This window comes from Macrobrachium rosenbergii, chromosome 10 (genome assembly GCF_040412425.1).
Source record: "Macrobrachium rosenbergii isolate ZJJX-2024 chromosome 10, ASM4041242v1, whole genome shotgun sequence".
Taxonomy (NCBI): domain Eukaryota; kingdom Metazoa; phylum Arthropoda; class Malacostraca; order Decapoda; family Palaemonidae; genus Macrobrachium; species Macrobrachium rosenbergii.
In genome coordinates, this window is record NC_089750.1 from 75,384,668 (window position 1) to 75,404,706 (window position 20,039).

The 20,039-nt window shown below is 37.7% G+C and overlaps 1 protein-coding gene and 1 long non-coding RNA gene across 2 annotated transcripts in view; one reads left to right on the forward strand and one right to left on the reverse strand.

The window, feature by feature from the left end:
* Positions 1-240: 240 nt before the first annotated feature.
* LOC136842910 (ribosomal RNA small subunit methyltransferase NEP1) lies at positions 241-12,546 on the reverse strand. The gene is made up of 5 exons (XM_067110862.1): positions 12,252-12,546; positions 5,175-5,327; positions 4,176-4,266; positions 2,396-2,604; positions 241-426 (listed from the first exon to the last, which is right to left on the reverse strand). The coding sequence occupies exons 1-5, from the start codon at positions 12,396-12,398 to the stop codon at positions 313-315; spliced, it is 714 nt and encodes a 237-aa protein (XP_066966963.1). The 5' UTR covers positions 12,399-12,546; the 3' UTR covers positions 241-312.
* LOC136842911 (uncharacterized) overlaps positions 6,661-20,039 on the forward strand; it is a 177,075-nt gene continuing 163,696 nt past the window's right edge. The window contains exon 1 of the long non-coding RNA XR_010854374.1: positions 6,661-6,851. This is a non-coding gene — a long non-coding RNA (uncharacterized lncRNA). The remainder of the gene's footprint in view (positions 6,852-20,039) is intronic.

Consider the following 20,039-nt stretch of genomic DNA (forward strand, 5'->3'; position numbering starts at 1 on the left):
AATGGTGTTAAAATCTTGTGATGCTGAAAACTATTGAAAGCTAAAAATGTAACGTGAATGTGATTTACATTTATAAAAGCCCAGTTAAAAACCTTATCTCTTAGTAACTGTGTCACTGATTTTCCAGTTTATTTATGAAAATAAGTAGGGAATAAACACTCTCTTGACGCAGTATGACTTCTGTAAGGTCTAATACTACCGTGATAATGTACATATAGTGGTTGTTAAATAAAACAAAAGTCACATATCCAATATATAAAATATAATTTATACTAGCGTTAGTCCAACATTCATTAGATTATACTTTACCAATTACTTTATCCCCCACACTTCTTCAAAGCCCGAACAGACTTTGGCGCATGTAAGAGCAGCTGACAGGTGATACTGGGAGAATGAAACTTCTTTTTCTACATAATCAACCTCAACCTGGAAATCAAGCAATTAATTCAGTGAATCCTGAGTAACTCTGGAGATAAATTCAAAATATTCGAATTGTTCAGCAGACAAATGAATGTGTACAAATATGAAGTATAAAACAACACAATGGTTTTCTCCATTTTCTTGAAATACCAAAACCCATAAAGTCTTGTAAGGATTGAAATTCATGTATTTATCACATACAGCACCAGACTTTTAATGTTCATAACCTGTTGTATTATGAGACCATAACTATCAAGGTTCTGGTGGTGAATGGCCCAAGTTTAAATCTTGCACAATTACTGTAAGTTATGGCACTGACCGTATTATGCTTGTTACCTATACACAAGTGACTGTTTTTTCAGCTTTGACCCATAAAAGCATGAACTTTGTTTTTTTGGCTTTGACCCATAAAAGCATGCACTTACATGGAAAAGTAATTGTACTCAGCCAAAATCCCTATTGCCTATGGCAGTCCACCAAAAGTCTTGACTTTTAGTGACTTGTCCTCTTACCATCCTTTCTGCATCCAAGACGAAATAGTTAAGACCAAGTAGGGTGGTGAAGGTGAGTACTTAACAGGCATTACTCGACACCGTGGACCTAACTTGAGATCCACAGGTATTCGTGACAATTTCAATGGTTTTTATCTCATTTGAAACCTTGTAACTGTATACCCCTTCTCATCTTTGTGGCTCTTTCTAAAAGTCAATTGTTTTCTTGATGTTCATAGTTCTCTCTTATCACACTTTCTATCTGCATAATTCTGCTTTACTTTGGTCTTTTCATACCCTAAACTTAAATGTTTCGCATAAGTCCCCAACAACAATGCAAAAAGACTTTCTGTCTGGTCTTTGTTCTCACCTATGATCTATTTCCTCATATTTTTTGGAGCTTTCATATTTGTTGATAATCTGCTACTACCACATCAACAATGGCTCTCACCTTTCTCATTTCAATTTCAGAGGAGTGCAACTTGCAGCATGCCTTACATGGCATTCAACATAATTTGCAGTGCCTCTTTTTAAGCTGCCAGCTGCAGTGCTTCCTGCCTTTTACCTATTAGTTTACTTTGGTCTTATAATGTAGCCATCCAACTTCTTAAATTTTACCTTGCTTGTGCACCTGTGCTAATTTAGAAGAATAATTTCGATCTCCTCCAGTTTTTGTTGCTATAACTCTCAATTCAACTTGCTATGTGATCTTTGTATTCCACTGTTGCCACGAATCTCATAACTCTGTGGTCACACTTTCTCAGAATAAACCACACTTTTGTTAGAAATTCTGGTTCTCTCCTGTGTGGAAAACCACAGGTCTTTATACAGCCATCATAGTTATCCAAGTTGTTGTTACTCAATGCCCTCAGTTGTCAGGGCAAGATAAATATTCTACTTCCATCACAACATAAGCCTCCTTTTAATCTCTCCACCATTACTGTTCAAACTTTGCAATCTTGAGTTTCTTCACTCGATAATCTTAGCAACATTCAATATGGGACACCATTAACTACATTCAATACTACAGTTTGAATAAAGAAACTGGTCTAACCAAGTGAAGCAAGGGAAGAGGGCGTGGAACAACGGCTTGTATTTCTTGCTGACAGGTTTTGCTGACTCCACTGTGATAACATGCATTAAAAATTAATAAGACAGTAGTGATCAGCAATGGCCTCGATTCCCCAGAGAAATGGAACGGAAGAACTAAACCTAACGGCAAAATTTTACGTTACTGTCACCACAGAGCCTTTTCAGAATGAACAGCTATGCTTTATGAGTATGTGAGGAGAGACTGTCTCTGACTGGACAGGTTTATCCATTTACAATAATTACAATACTCAACTGGTATGTCAATGTGGATGGTTAACTCATATACGCATGGATTTAAGGCACATGTAGCGTTTATGTGCACATGACAACAGTAAGCAGTATTAAACTACGCTCAAAAATATAATGAAAAAGGTAGAGTATTTTCAGCTTACCTTTCCATGAGCCATTGCTCCAATGACAATAACAATAGGTTCATCACTGGGCACAAGTTCACGAGGATTGACCAATTCAGTGGCAGAGAAAGACGTTCCAATTTTGCGACACCCAGCCGGGAGATGGTCTGTTACAGGGTTTCTGATGGCTTTTAAAAGCTTGATGTTTCCGTCATTTGCACGAACACTCATTTTGTGAAGGAGCTGAACTGAAAGACAATTACCTCATTGTTGCCATAATGCTTGCATCATATATTAAACTACAAAACAGGCTTATAAGCTACTGAATGGTTAAACAAACCATTTATAACTAACTAACCCCAACCTGAAGGAAATAAGAAATTTGAAGGAATAACGTTTACATCTAACCCAGAAGAGAGCAACAGACCCATTCTTGAGTGATGGTAACTAACGGAATTGGGTGAAACAGAAGCAAGGGAGGCATTCTACAATCTGGCAGAAAAGGGAAAGCATTACTAAATTAAAACACTATTGGAAAAGCAACTGTCAATGGCCCAAAATGTACCCACAGGAGAGAGACGTAAGAATAAAAGAGATGGTTAGGTCAAGATATCCATAAGAGACAGTTGTGACAATGCACCCATAGATGAGATGGTTAAGCTACTACACCTTCCGAAGAGACAGGCGAGTCAATGCAATCGCAGAAGAGAGATGGTTCAGCCACACAGAGAATGTAGATTGAAAAGGTGACAGAAACAAAAGTGACAAAAGACCATAGACAGCACTAGAGTGACGTTAATGGCGTGCTTGTTTATTAGGCACAATGACCTGAATTCTAACAACTGTGTTTAATCTTTTCCAGTAATTCATCTCTCTCACTTGAGAGACGATGTTCTTGAACAAGTCCTTTTGAAGATCAACTATACACAAAGATGGGTACTGTTGCTTGCTGCTTCAATAAGTTACAGTAAAATGAGAGCCAGGAAATGAAAACAACTGCTAAATTTCATTACAGAAATAGAGAGGTACTGTAAATAGTTGTGTGAAATTCAATTCCTACCTAATAGTAACATTTTAACTAAATGTGGGCTGGCAAATCACTCAAAGGTTCCCCCATGACTAAAGCAGCCCCTCACCCAATACTTTGAGGGTCTGGTCTTTGGATACTCAGAAAAATGTGACGACATTACAAAGACACTATTGTTTGGCCTACAATTGAACTTAGGTATCACAAAGCGAAACATGCGGTCTGAAAAAGTAATTCTATATAATTTCTAGTCTAAACAATCCTGTACTTGACAATTAACATTCAGTTTAGGAAATTTATAAGCACAGTGCAACACTTCTAAAGTGGTAGCCTAGCAAAAAGCTTTGCAGTTGACAAATAGCAAATTCTAATAAGCTGAAATCTGATAAGCTAATATTTATGGTTCTTCAATACTGTACCAGTATAATTCCTCTCCAATCAGAAATGAATGAACAAACGAAATAACAGCTAGGAAGGTATGCGGCACTATTTTGCATAAACATCACCTCTTATGAGACGTGAATAGCACCAAGCTCTCCACGTGAATGACGATATGTTTATAGTTTTACGACTGTTCATTCCTTGCATGTGGATGAGGTCAGGTGAACACATTAGCCTATCATACTACTGTAATTTGCAAACTGAAATTATTACTTGGTTCAACCATCTTTTATGATCTTCAATCAGACGATTTTAAAAAGTGGTCTGATGAGCAAATCAGGAATGGTGCACTATTTTAATACCTATCTTCATACAACATCTGTATTGTTCTCTGACCCTAAAGCTACTTACCCATCAACCCTGCAAATCTCTTGAAAGTCCTGGGAATTCTACACTGGGGATGTATCTCAATCAGAACATTCTTCTCTGTATGGATGTACACCTGCAACAGGAGCCATCAACTTCAAAACGCAGTACAGTACAGGTATTAAATATTGCTAGTACCGTTATTCCTACAGGGCTGATAATCTGAAGGAATCGGTCAACAAGGTCGTTAATCAGTAAAACAAAGAAAAACTTGAACATAATAAAAAACCAGATACATTAAGATAAACAAATAAATGAACTGCACTGTGCATACACATATTGTATGGCATATGAAAAACTGGATCTTTCCTAGATAGTGACCCCCAGCAAGGCTCAGGGTTTGTTATCCAGGACTGATATTTTTTGAGGGTCATTATCTAAGATTGGACTACTTGGGAGGTCACTATCTAGGAAAGCTCCACAAAATGAAAAGAAAAAATTAAATAAATGTCAAGTAATAGTACTTATCCAACATCATCTACAACACTGGAAGACATCCATAGTACTATAGCAACGGAAATGTTGAAAGTTCTTCAACATGGCAATGTGACAATTGATGAACCTCAATAAAACACAAGTACTGTATTGAAACTGAAGTCTGCTCTAGCTAAAGACAAGCACTAAAATGACATGTGAATTTCAACTGAATACAGATAATGAGAGATTATGTAACAGATCTTCCGACTAACTTTTCATTTGCACATATGTTGCAATTCTGATTAACCCTTATGAAACCCAATTTTACGCTGGATACAATATACTGAGTTCGCCATAACTTTTTCCAAAGTTCATACGGCCACTGCCCTGACTGTACTGTTCCTCTGCTCTATTGTGGGTATCAAACGCTTTGCCTTCCTCTGAATACTTATCATGAACAAGAATATCTATGTCTTAAGGAAACTTACAAAAATTATGTTAAATACCACCAGTCCATCTGGTAAAAATAGTGTATCGACCTCTCCTACTTTCATGACACAGGCTTACCTGCAATTTTCCAGCTTGGTTCAGTGGAGAGTCTTGAAGCATCAGGAGACACTGGTGTAGAATATCTGGTCTATAATCTGCTGGGTTCTTCTTGAACTTCTTCATTAAGCCCATGTGGTCATCACAGTTGAGAAGTTCATAGCCTTTCCCATGCTGAAAGGAGTATGAATCATTAAAAAAAATAAACATTCAGTGTTATTTCTGCAGGAAACCTGTGCAGAACTGCACATAACTGCTAATCAATGTTGGATGTACAGAACTGTACATAACTGCTAATCACTGGTGAATGTACAGAGTTGTACATAATAGCTAATCAATGTTGGATGTACAGAACTGTACATAACTGCTATTTACTGGTGAATGTACAGAGTTGTACATTACAGAACTGTACATAACTGCTAATCACTGGTGAGTGTACACAGTTGTACATAAGTGCTAATAAATGTTGGATGTACAGAAATTTACATAATCGCTAATCAATACTGGATGTACAGAACTGCACATAAATGCTAATCACTGATGGATGTTCAGAATTGTAAATAACTGCTTATCACTGATGGATGTACAAAATTGTATGTAATTGCTATCATTGTTGGATGTACAGAATTTTACATAATGGCTATTCAATGTTGGATGTACAGAGTTGTACATAACTGCTAGTCAGTGTTGGATGTACATAATTGCTATTCAATGTAGATGCACAGAATTGCTAATCAGTGCTGGATGCACAGAATTGTACATAAATGCTAATCACTGATGGATGAACGTACACAGCCTACCAAAAATATACATTTCACAGTTACCGTAAATATATTTTGAGGTTATACGCCAACATGATAACATAAGTCTAAAGAAATACTGAAGTACAATATTATCAAAACAGACATTTTTATCTTGCATATTATTTTATTCCTTTGTCGCATCCTATCACCCGTAATGACTTAATTGTAGGCCTATCTATATATATGCAATTAAAAACGTAATTTTTGTACATATATTTGAGTTTCTCAAATGCTAAAAAACGCTAAGAACCCACGTTTATTTTTAAAAATTTTATTTCAGGACTTTCGGAGATAAATCCTCGATTACTTTTGCTATTTTTACTTGGGCGAAACAACACTCTTCCTGTAACTATTAACAATAAACTAGTTACAACATTTAAGATAAAATCTGTGAAATTTAATAAATGGAAACAGTCCAAATAAACGTTTGAATCTTAATTGATTTAGATATTAAGCCCCTAGACCTAAGGCGCCGTAACGCCAATCCTTGACCTGAGAATGGCAATCGGTAGTGTGGCAATGTTGCCATGTTTCTCTCTATTAGGATTTAAAAAAAATATTTTATGACAATAACCATCACAGACTGTGAGCATTAATTAAGAAATATAACTGTCAGTCATTCTTTTGAACGTAGTCATCAAACAGTTCAACTTTCCTTTTTTACACTTTCCATTATAATCACACATTTGGCAACGACTGTGAATGGCGTTAACCTACCTTCAACCACCACCATAGTTTGGCCACTGTTTACTTGTTAAGTGTACGTGTGTGAAGGTGTGCGAGTGCGCGTATATCGTCAAATTGTTACGGATTACCCGAAAGCGAGACACCGTGATGACATAAGGCAAACCAAGTTTAGAAGAGAAGGGATTATCAAATAAGAGGTTCAGTCAAAGTAAGTTAACCTGTTGTGGTACCCATTTATAATAGTTTTAATCTGCCGTGATGTTGATTGTAGATAGTCAAGGGGTATTTATATATACTTTTGTTTCATATATACCTTTCATTTTATTAAATATTTCCCATATTAGATAAAAAAAATATGTAAAAATTCATACAATCTCAATATATTGCATATTTACGACGTACGTCTGGCAGCAGCGATCCAAGAGTTAGGAAAAGTAACGCCGGTCGAAAACGTTTATACAAAATATCAATTCGAACGTTTTTATTATCTAATTAATATTGTTGGATTGTTGTGCACACTGGAAAATAATGTCGTTTTTTTGTACCTTTATAAATGTTTGTCCACAGTAAACCAACATTTTTATACATACACTGAGCATCGAAAACGCCTTCAACCTGCAATGGGTTGTTTGTAATTTTCAATTAATATATTACGTCTTTCTTATAAAGCAACAGCATCGAGAGAGAGAGAGAGAGAGAGAGAGAGAGAGAGAGAGAGAGAGAGAGAGAGAGAGAGAGAGAGCATATATATTATTTTATAATTTTATATTTGTATATATAACTAAATTGAGTATTTACTACAAATAACTTAGCTGGGTAGCTAAGGGATACACTTTGGGTAGAATTAATGTGTCTAGAATAATCTAGTGCCTTCTTTTTAAATGCCGAGCAGGCCAACCTAACCTAGCCTGGGCCCAAGGTTTGACGGTCATGCCTGACCTACCCTAGTTGGTCAGGTAAGCCGGCATTACCCGCAGCTTAAACAATAAATGCTAGTTACCTGATAAAAAACAATAAATGCTAGTTACCTGATAAGCAACAATAAATGCTAGTTACCTGATAAGCGTATCATAGAATAAATGCTAGTTAGCCTGATAAGCCTACCACAGAATAAATACTAGTTAGCCTGGTAAACCTACCATAGAAGTTTCCGATGTTGTCTGGTGTAGGAAAAGTGCTTTCTTAGATAACCTGTGGTAATATAAACTATGCCTTGGGGATCTGTCGCTTATTATTTTCTAAGGCGTATTTTGTCACAATGCACATGAGCCACAATTTTCTGATTATCTTGTGTTTTATATATTTTTAACTTACTGTTACTGCTAACTAGTTAATCACTTTCCATTCTGAAGTTACAGGATTTATTCATTTTTAACCAAATTTATAAAACTCGTACATTTCTGACTATCTTGCGGCATACAGTGGACCCCCGTTTATTTGCAGTTGCGGATTTGCGGCTTCACCTATTCGAGGATTTTTGTGTGTAACATATACACATTATTCTCAGAAAATTCACCTAATCGCGGTATTTTTCATAGGGAAATATTCACGGATTTCTTTGTTTTCATATTTTCATGACTAAATGCACTTTTTGTGATAAAACTATTAAAATACTCGGATATAATCATTTTCAAGAGATGTTTTTGGTCTTTGAACTATCAAAATAGACAGTTATAAGCATTTTTAGATAGGTGTTAAGTATTTGCAGATTTTACCTATTCGCGGGGGTTGTGGTACTCATTCCCCGCCAATACTGGGGTCGACTGTAGATGGTTTTGACAATTATTACTTGTGCAAACCAATCGTTTTTTGTTTTTGGCATCCCTGTGTCCAAGAATTATGGAGGGACCCCAGAGGGAAATGGGTTTTGTGTTCGTTTGAGCCCCTAGAAATTAGTCTCTACAAATTGATTACCACTAGTAATTCTCTTGTTATTTCTGGCTAAATTATGATGTCATATTAAACCCAAGTTCTCTGAAAGTGGCCTGGAATTTTGATATGGTCCCATACAATAATTCAGTCCAAAATATTCGATCCCAAACAATTCAGTTCAAAATATTTGGGCAGTCTAATATAGTATGCTGGTTCTTGTTTTTGGCGCAAAATAAATTGTAAATATAACAAAATAATAAAAGAAATCAAGCATTTTTCTCGAAAGGCACTGAAATAAAAATGAACGTTGGTTGCTGGCACTTTTCACAATTTGAGAAACCCAGATATCAGTAAAATAAACTAAAACCATCCCTACATTTTAGGCTCCTTATTTAAAGATAGGCCTATAGTGAACTCACGACAGTGACAGACTGCAGCAGAGGGCCAAAGTAATAAATTAATTTCATCAATCTTACCTTTGGAGAAGCAATTCGACCTGAGAAGCTGAATTGGGTAACTTAACCAATGCTTTGCTTGTGTCTTACCATTCACATTTCAAAATGTCTGGATAATAAAGTAATGAAAAACACCGTTTTATAGCAAATAAACTTCGATAATGAACATTTAGCTTTATTTTCTTGGGCAGCTTCAAAGTTTCTGGGTGCATCTGCCTATTAATTAAGTCAATATAATCAATAATTATGTTGTCAAGTTAGGCTGATTATTCAAATTTTGATAAGTTGAATTCTGATGTCAAATTTCTAAACTAAATTGACAATTTCAGTGGAAAACTTGAGGTGTGATTTTTTTAAAATGCAGTTATGCAGTTACAAAACGTTACGGAGGAAAATAAGTGTGTGGATCCCGTAAAACCTTCTTCAACAAAGTGAAATGAGAACAACGTTGGCATTTTACTCCAGTTTTTCTAGTTTCCGTTTATGAAAAAAATGAACTAGCCTTTTCTTGTTTCTGCTCAGTATACTGAGGAATTAAAAGCAATGTCCTCTGCGGCAATTAATCCTTAAAATTTTCAGGGTTCGGGAAAGGGGGTATGCGTGTGTCTGTGTGTGTGAGTGCAAATACTTGTCTGTAATATAACACATTTTGTTCTTGCTTAGCCCTAATAGACTTTTGAGGTCATTTTCTTTTACTGTTTATTGTACATATTCGTTTTCATGACAGAATGCTGTTGTGGGGGATATTGTGAATCCATACGCGAGTAATTAAAGGATAATTAACTTTTGGTGTCTTTGAAAATGTAAAGCAACAAAATTTATAATAAAAGACTGATGAGTTGAAATTAACTTATGAATACAAATTTATCTACCTTCTGTAAATAACTACTATATTCCCCTTCAATATTCTCTTGACAGCCCCGGTGACATTTCTGAAGTAGAGCGAATTGGATATTAAACATTTGCAGCTTAATGTTATATATTATACATTATTGCTATTTACCTGTTATTTAAAAAATAATAAGATAAACCCATCATCCTCAATGCCACAATGCAAAGGGCACATTTTTCAAATGAACAGTAGGCAGCAATTTTTGAGGATTTTCTTTTTTGGACTGGCTTCATGATAATTCTCTTTAATACCCCTTACTTGCATGGGAGATATAGTTAAACTATCTATCAACACTCTCCAGATGTTATATCATGTCGTATGTAAGTACATAATTCCTAAAATGATAAGATTAAAACTTACATTTTAATAGCGCTAATGTCAAAAAATCATTTGCTGCAGGAACCACTACCGACGGTGTAGAACTCTCGCCAAAACCTATTTTACGAAATAGGTGTTATTGATAATGACTTTCGGTAGGTGTTTGAGGTACCTTCTAAGCTAACACATTCTGTCTACTACAGAAGCCTGCATAGCCTGTGGTATCTTTACTATAATACCAGTTCAAGATTTTTTTTTTTTTGCTTCATTTTTAGTCTCCTAAATATGTTTAATACTTAAAGCATACTGCATTGAAATCTATAACAAATTTACTGTTATAAAGAGATTTACTTTTTCTGCTCCGCATGCTTTTTACGTTCATGTGAATGGAGCTCCTGATCAGATTGTCTCTGTTCCCAGTATATTGTGGGTAAGGATATTTGGTGCATTTTCAATGTTTACAATATCATTTTCATCTGAAAATGTGGGTATGTAGACAACGCTGAAACCGAAATGGTTCTCTAGTTCTAAGTTTCGTCTAGGATTCTGGAAATCAGGCGCTGCTTGGAAAACTGGCTTCAGTTCTTGGTTGTAGCTACTTTGGTGCAGACATGAAACTTTCATTCTTTGGATTATTTCAGCTGTACCACAAAGTTTCACTAGAAATTTTTCATGTGTTGGTTGGGATTAATTACAAACTTTTGTATGTTCTGATGCTGATTAAGACAAGGTTTACTAAATGCTTTCGGAATGCACCACATAATATTTAGTGAGCACTGGACATTGTAGGCTAGGTTAGGTGTATTCCTCATAATTTAGTGCCCTAGGTTAGGTTGGGGGTCTAGGATTGGCAAAGCCTCAGCACCCTTTGTTAGGTTAGGTTAGAATACATCCTTGCATCTCACTTTTGTGATTTCCATCCAACCAAATAAGCTGTATTCCTACTGTGGTCCCCCAAAACTGTTGGATATAAGGGGAATTTAGTACCTCTTATAACTACTAAGTTGCTACTTCCTAAAACAGAATAATCATATTTTCTGCTATGGAATACAATTATGGCTTAATATAGAAATTTACTGCTTATCTTGAGGGTGTAGGCTATGCAGGAGAATTAAGCACACTATTTCTGGTGGTAAAAGACTTTGTACATTAAAGCAAACAAAAAATATATTTCAACAGTGATCCATCACCTTAACCCAAGATGCTGTTTCCTGACTTAGCAACCCCCTTGTCATGTCGTGCACAGCTTATAAGAAAGTGCATTTGACCATTCTGCAGATTTTCCCCTGGCCTGTGCAGAGTGTGGGGTCAGGGCTACTGTAGCATACATTTCTGAGGGAATATGACCTAACCAGACTTACCTTTACGTAAATAACTTTGGACACTGTGCCTAGGTAGAATGCAGAGCAAGGGGTCACGACTTACTTGGGGGTCCAGGTTAGGTTAAGTCAAAGTAAGTCTGGTTAGGTCATATTTCCACAGAAATGCCCACTAAAGCTATAGTAACCCCCACTAACCCCTCACTCTGTATTCGATCCAGTGCCTTGACCTGGCATAGGCCAGCCCTCTGGACTCCCCCCCCACCCGAATCTACCCAAGAAAGCTGTGACCCCTTACATGTATATGTTCCTGTGCCCTAATCTGGCATGTGCCCGCTGGAACCCCGCCTCCCCCAAGTGAGCCATGACCCTTCACTCTGCATTGAATCCTTGTGCCCTGACCTTACAAATCCCCCCCCCCATAAGCCGTGGCCTCTCTGCATTGAATCCTTGTGCCCTGACCTTACAATTCCCTCCCCCCATAAGCCGTGACCCCTCTCGTTGAATCCTGTGTCCTGACCTTACAAATCCCCCTCCCCCATAAGCCGTGACCCCTCTGCATTGAATCCTGTGTCCTGACCTTACAATTCCCCTTCCCCCTCACAGTAAGCCTTGACCCCCTTACGCTACATTCGTTCCCTGTGCCCTAACCTGGCATAGGCTAGTCCCCAGTACAAGCCCCCTCCAAAACCGTGACCCCCATCCTCTCTACCCATCAAGGCTAATGAAGGCCAAGGGTCAGGTCAACCTACCTTGACGCTTTCCAGATTGGCCCTTTCCAAGACGACAATCAACCTCTTCTCTTGGTTCTTCAGGTGACCTGCCGTGAACTGTCGATGTGTCGTTGGGGCGTCTTCCTCGCCGTCGGCCTCCGAATCTCCCAGCTTCCTCTTGCCCATTGCTCAGTGATAGTGACAAAGAGTGGCAGAATATTCACTTAGTTCCTCACTAGCTAACTTTATACTAAGACTTTTCTAGTAAAAGTTAATGAAAATGGTATCGTTGTTAGGCTTCCGCATGGGCCTTTGTTAGGAGTAGCAGTAGTAGTAATGGCTTACCTGATGCGTTATGACGGCTCATGTTAGTTGTTTTGTGAGGCTCTTTCTCTGTAACGGCTCCTCAAATACGTTTGTAATATCCAGGAATTCTTTGTGTGGACGCATTTTGCTTTATGTCTTTTATTCTTAAACACGTAATATGTTATATCTGTTTATTTGGTATATTAAATAAGATTATACCAGATCATAATAAAAGCGTTTCGATAACTTATGAATACGTTTGGTGACGAAACACAACAAAACTCTTGTGTGGTGGCGAACTTATTGAATAGCTGAATATCAGTAAAATCAGAAGATTAAAAGACAATTTAGATATTTTAAATAGGTGATAAAGCATGCAAATAACTCGTTGTATTGTATCCCGTGAGCTTATTGCTGTGATTAGAGCAGATGAAGCGAGTGGGTCGCCATCAGTGACGTAAGCTCAAGTCATTGTTAAGTGAATTTGTAGTAGATGATATGGTACTACAGGAGAATAATTATTTGTAAAAAGTCCGTGAAGAGTAGTGATAGTTTTCTTTCGTCTTACTGGTACCTGAAAATTTTAAGAGGTTATTAAATTATAGAATATAGATATATATACATGTGTTTGTGTGTATATATAATATATACATATATGTTTATATATATAGAAAAATATATGCATATACATATACATACATACATATATATGTATGTATACATATTTATACACATATGTACACAAATGTATATGTCTATTTATATACATATACATAAAACATATGCATATACATACATAGACACATTATATATATATATATATATATATATATATATATATATATATATATATATATATATATATATATATATATATATATATATATATATATGCATGCGCGCGTTTCTTTGTGTACAGTATAAAATTCCCTCTATGCAGGCCTGCGAGGCAGCTTCCAATAAAAGTAAACTTAAGGCTGACAGCAGATAGGGGTGGCATGCAAGGCGCTATTTTCCAGGCATTTGGCAACTTTTCTGTGTTCGGAATTCCGATGCGTCTCTCAGGTGTTAGTTCAAGCGTGGCCGAGATCCTTGGGAGAAGAAGAAGAAGAAGAAGAAGAAGAAGGAGAAGAAGAAGAATTTCTCTCATTCAGAAAATGCGTGAAGAGATACACGCTTTTGGTTTATAATACACTATTTTCATACACTTTTTAAGAGTGTTAGCGTCTGGAACGATCGTTTACAACCATGGCTTACTATAGATAGATTTTGTATGGTGCTTCACTATATTGTGACCGGAAATAATGAGTGAAAAACCTCAACGGTCATTTTTTTGTATTTTGGAAAATACAGTCTCTCATTTACATTATTGTGGCTTTTCACTCATGGATAGATGTTAATACAACCTCCCTAGATCATGATTGTCGAAATGTCCCTTCGGAAGTGCAATACATCTGGCAAAATAATCGGCGTAAAGACGCACGGATTATTGCAGTTTTAAACCCGAAAGTGCTCGTTAGACCAAAATAAAGGTTTCCAGCTCGAATCGCTGTTGGGAATAAGCTGCTGCAACATTAGGCAAGATTGAATGAGGCGAATGAAAGGAAGATTAGCGGATGCATTCCAGTTCTCCCTTACGGGATTCTAACTTATTTTTATTCGTTCTTTTGTGCTGCGCTAATTCCATATCATGCGCGCGCCAACGCCAGATTTGGATTGGAGCTATCTTTGCAAGTTAGAGAAATGGGCGGGGCTAACGCCACTGCAGCTTTAAAGTTCTCTCTCTCTCTCTCTCTCTCTCTCTCTCTCTCTCTCTCTCTCTCTCTCTCTCTCTCTCTCTCTCTCTCTCTCTTTTATGGGAGAAATGACCGCAACAAAACTAATAACTAAGTGGGTGAGTTACAATGGTTTCGCATACAACCTGGGTACTCGATGCATGGTCATTTATCATCGACGTGCGTAAAAATGGTTTACAGTACCTGCCTGCAACCTTTGACCTTTTCTGGCTGATAAGGAATAGATAGATAGATAGATAGATAGAAAGATAGATAGAGAATGCCATACAGCGATCAATCTTGTCGTCAGGCAGTTTTTTGGTTTGTGAATCTCGGGGTTTACATTCGTTAGACCTAGGCCTACCATCTATGAAAAGGTACTTACCACTTTGAACAATGACAACGTAAAATCCTTTTAACCCCTTCCCCTCTCCTTGGGTATTCCTTGGTACCAGGGGTACCAAGTCTTGTAATTAGTTCCTTGTAATTCCGTATTCTGAAAACTTTTAAGAGCGAAGGCCACTTGGGGGTGGGGGCCGAGTACTCAGTTCTCCTCCCGCCCCTTTCCAAGATTTTTTTTCATTTTCTTTTATAGCCTGGGCGGAAGAAAGCAAGAGAGATTTGGGGAAAAGAAAGGCTGCACCTATCTTTTCCATAGAGAAAGGTTTGGAGTGACTTTCGTAATATCTCCGTTCATATACCTATTTCTTTCTGTATATCGATTGACCAGTATTCACTTTTCCCGTAGGGGGTAATGCCGTCAGTGCACCTCATGCGGCGCACTGTAGGCATTACTTCAGGTCCTTTGCAGCGTGCCTTCCATAGGCTCCTAGCTGCTATAACCCCTTTCATTCCTTTTACTGTACCTCCTTTCATATTCTCTTTCTTCCATCTTTTACTGTCCACCCTCTCCTGACAGTTGATTCACAGTGCAACTGCTGCGAGGCTTTCCTCCCTTTACACCTCTCAAACTTTTACTGTCAGTTTCCTTGTCAGCGCTGAATGACCTCGTTGGTCCCAGTGCTTGGTCTTGGCCTAAATTCTATATTCAATTCAGTATTCACTTAGATGTGTATTTTCTACAGTCCTCAAAATTTCAAGCGTAGATAAAATGCTTTGCCACCCTGAGACAAATCGCCTTGTGTTTTAATAACTTGTTTATATTTTTACCTTTATTTATTAATTTATTAATTTATATTTTTCGTTTTTTAGTAACTAGGTTCCTCTTTCTGCATTCCCTATCATCTTCTGTAACTTCTTTCGAATGAACGCTGTAATATTCTTTGGAAGCTTGAATTTCAAGTCAGTGGCCCCTGTGTGTGAGGGCTTGTTCCGTACGAATAGGATTTATCTTTTGGATGATAATAATAATAATAATAATAATAATAATAATAATAATAATAATAATAATAATAATAATAATAATAATAATAATAATAATAATAATAATAATAATAATAATAATAATAAATGTAATGTTGAATATTACTGGTGGATCAGCTACATTCAACACTACATGTTTGAAAGAGGGCCTACTACCTAATGATAATAATAATAATAATAATAATAATAATAATAATAATAATAATAATAATAATAATAATAATAGCTTTTGATTTGCTCCCAAGGAGGCACAGTGCTAATTAGACAGCCCTTTGGGATAGCCAGGAAGGAAAGAGGAAAATAGGTCACGCCTATGAAGAACAGGTTCCTTGGGAGCAATTGAACTCTGAGGGGGGGGAAACGGATATATACCTCATAAATACCTGGCTATATTTATAGCCTATTCCCCCCCTCCCATCGTTAGAACGGATATAAAACCACACACCTGGTCGTAAGGAGAAATTGAAAGCCAGCATTAGAAACGAGAAAATTTTATTGGAACTTTTTTTTTTTTTTTGAACAACTTTTCCACTCGTGAGTACAGTAACACCTCGGCTTGGCAGACGCTTCGGGGATCTTGGGTTTTCTGATAAGTAACAAGGTCCGCTAAGTAAGGAAGGACCTATGATAAAAAAATACCTTTTAGATATATTTAAGAGCAATTCCACGCAGGTCCTAGCCTAAACTAACTTGTATCTCCACGCGGTGAACTGTAGGCGTTATTCAAGGTTCTTTGTGGCGTCCCTTCCTGAGGCCACTAGCTGCATCCCCCTTTCATACCTTTTACTGTATCTCCTTTCATATTCTTTATTCCATCTTACTTTCCACCGTCTTCTAACAATTGTTTAGTAGTGCAAATGCGAAGTTCTCCTCCTGTTAAACATTTAAACCTCTAAGTCTCAATTTTCCTTTCAGCGCTGAATGACCTCATAGGTCCCAGTGCTTGGCCCTCAGCCTAAATTGTATATTCTATCTGTCGATCTGTCTAACCTGTATCTACACCGAAGAGCTATATTAATAAACTTATCACGTCCAAAATGGTGGCATATGAAAAAGTAATCGTCATATGGCAGCTGATAGGTACAGAGGTCCCCTAAGATGAGGTGTTACTCTACTCCAAATGAGAATTGAAATCATAATCTATTGTTGAAAACTGGGATGTTATGCAAAATATATCAGTGAATCATTCTAATCGAATTAAAGAATAACGCACAGCAATATCGTCCGTTCTGGATATAAGATTCTACATCGTTTTTTGTCAACTTACCTTTAAACAAAGAAAAAAAACAACATTGTGATTCTTTAGTAAGTCTATATCATCCTTTTACAAAGCTACCATCTACTGTATCACTAGGCTTCTAGAGCCAGACTGGTTATTTAAGGCACTAGTCTTTTTTTTTTTAAACACCCATTCATTGAATGAATGAGAGCATATGAAGACTTTTTTTGGTCCGTTCACAGATATGATTCGTATTAGTTTAGTTCTTAGAGCACTGATGGCATCTGCCGTTGGCTGTTTATGTTTGCGTCACAAGAAGAAGAAATGATTATTCTAGGGAAGCTCGACTTTGTTTTCATTAAAAAAAAAAAGATCAGTGATTTATAAACAAGCAATGAATTGTGGCATTTTCTTCAATATGTTGAGAATATTTGGCCATTTACTTCTTCAGCTTCTGTACAGAGCCATTTCCCTTCAGTGTTTTCCGTTCAGAGACATTTTTCTTCAGTGTCTTCACCAATTTGGCATTTTCCCTCAGTTGTCTTCTGTGTAGAGGCGTTTGTCTCAGTGTGTTCTGTACAGAGGCCTTTTCCTCGGTGTCTTCTGTATAAAGGCATTTTCCTTTAGCATCTTCTGTACAGAAATATTTTGCTTTTGTGTCTTCTATTCAGAGGGAATTTCTTTAAGTGTCTCCGGTGCAAAGGCCTTTTCCTCCAGTGTCTTCTATATAAAGGCCTTTTCCTCTAGTGTCTTCTATATAAAGGCCTTTTCCTCCAGTGTCTTCTGTATAGAGGCCTTTTCCTCCAGTGTCTTCTGTACAGAGACATTTACGCTCCAGTGTCTTCTGTATAGAGGCCTTTTCCTCCAGTGTCTTCTGTACAGAGACATTTACGCTCCAGTGTCTTCTGTACAGAGGTCTATTCCTCCAGTGTCTTCTGTACAGAGGTCTACAGTGTCTTCTGTACAGAGACATTTCCTCCAGTGTCTTCTGTACAGAGGTCTATTCCTCCAGTGTCTTCTGTACAGAGGTCTATTCCTCCAGTGTCTTCTGTACAGAGACATTTTCCTCCAGTGTCTTCTGTACAGAGGCCTTTTTCTTCAGTGTCTTCTATATAAAGGCCTTTTCCTCCAGTGTCTTCTGTACAGAGGCCTTTTTCTTCAGTGTCTTCTATATAAAGTGTCTTCTGCCCTTTTCCTCCAGTGTCTTCTGTACAGAGGCCTTTTTCTTCAGTGTCTTCTATATAAAAAGGCCTTTTCTTCAGTGTCTTCTGTATAGAGGCCTTTTCATCCAGTGTCTTCTGTACAGAAGCCTTTTACTCCAGTGTCTTCTGTATAGAGGCCTTTTCTTCTGTAGTGTCTTGTCTTCTATATAAAGGCCTTTTCCTCCAGTGTCTTCTGTACAGAGGCCTTTTTTTCTTCAGTGTCTTCTATATAAAGGCCTTTTCCTCCAGTGTCTTCTGTATAGAGGCCTTTTCATCCAGTGTCTTCTGTACAGAGACATTTACTGTCTCAGTGTCTTCTGTGTCTTCTATATAAGCCTTTTCCTCCAGTGTCTTCTGTACAGAGGCCTTTTCTTCAGTGTCTTCTATATAAAGGCCTTTTCCTCCAGTGTCTTCTGTACAGAGGCCTTTTTCTTCAGTGTCTGTACAGAGGCATTTTCTTCAGTGTCTTCTATATTTTCCTCCAGTGTCTTCTGTACAGAGGCATTTTCTTCTATATAAAAGGCCTTTTCCTCCAGTGTCTTCTGTGCCTTTTTACCTCCAGTGTCTTCTGTACAGAGGCCTTTTCTTCAGTGTCTTCTATATAAAGGCCTTTTCCTCCAGTGTCTTCTGTACAGAGGCCTTTTTCTTCAGTGTCTTCTATATAAAGGCCTTTTCCTCCAGTGTCTTCTGTACAGAGGCCTTTTCTTCAGTGTCTTCTATATAAAGGCATTTCCTCCAGTGTCTTCTGTATAGAGGCCTTTTTCTTCAGTGTCTTCTATATAAAGGCCTTTTCCTCCAGTGTCTTCTGTACAGAGGCCTTTTTCTTCAGTGTCTTCTATATAAAGGCCTTTTCCTCCAGTGTCTTCTGTATAGAGGCCTTTTCATCCAGTGTCTTCTGTACAGAGACATTTACGCTCCAGTGTCTTCTGTACAGAAGCCTTTTACTCCAGTGTCTTCTGTACACAGAGGCCTTTTCTTCAGTGTCTTCTATATAAAGGCCTTTTCCTCCAGTGTCTTCTGTACAGAGGCCTTTTTCTTCAGTGTCTTCTATATAAAGGCCTTTTCCTCCAGTGTCTTCTGTACAGAGGCCTTTTTCTTCAGTGTCTTCTATATAAGTGTCTTCTGTACAGAGGCCTTTTCCTCCAGTGTCTTCTGTACAGAGGCCTTTTCTTCAGTGTCTTCTATATAAAGGCATTTCCTCCAGTGTCTTCTGTATAGAGGCATTTCCCTTCAGTGTAATCTGTGCAGAGACATTTTCCTTCAGTGTAATCTGTGCAGAGGTCTTTTCCTCCAGTGTCTTCTGTACAGAGGCCTTTTTCTTCAGTGTCTTCTATATAAAGGCCTTTTCCTCCAGTGTCTTCTGTATAGAGGCCTTTTCATCCAGTGTCTTCTGTACAGAGACATTTACGCTCCAGTGTCTTCTGTACAGAAGCCTTTTACTCCAGTGTCTTCTGTACAGAGGCCTTTTTCTTCAGTGTCTTCTATATAAAGGCCTTTTCCTCCAGTGTCTTCTGTACAGAGGCCTTTTTCTTCAGTGTCTTCTATATAAAGGCCTTTTCCTCCAGTGTCTTCTGTACAGAGGCCTTTTTCTTCAGTGTCTTCTATATAAAGGCATTTCCTCCAGTGTCTTCTGTATAGAGGCATTTCCCTTCAGTGTCTTCCGTACAGAGACATTTTCCTTCAGTGTAATCTGTGCAGAGGTCTTTTCCTCCAGTGTCTTCTGTACAGAGGCCTTTTTCTTCAGTGTCTTCTATATAGAGGCCTTTTCCTCCAGTGTCTTCTGTACAGAGGCCTTTTTCTTCAGTGTCTTCTATATAGAGGCCTTTTCCTCCAGTGTCTTCTGTACAGAGGCCTTTTTCTTCAGTGTCTTCTATATAGAGGCCTTTTCCTCCAGTGTCTTCTGTACAGAGGCCTTTTTCTTCAGTGTCTTCTATATAGAGGC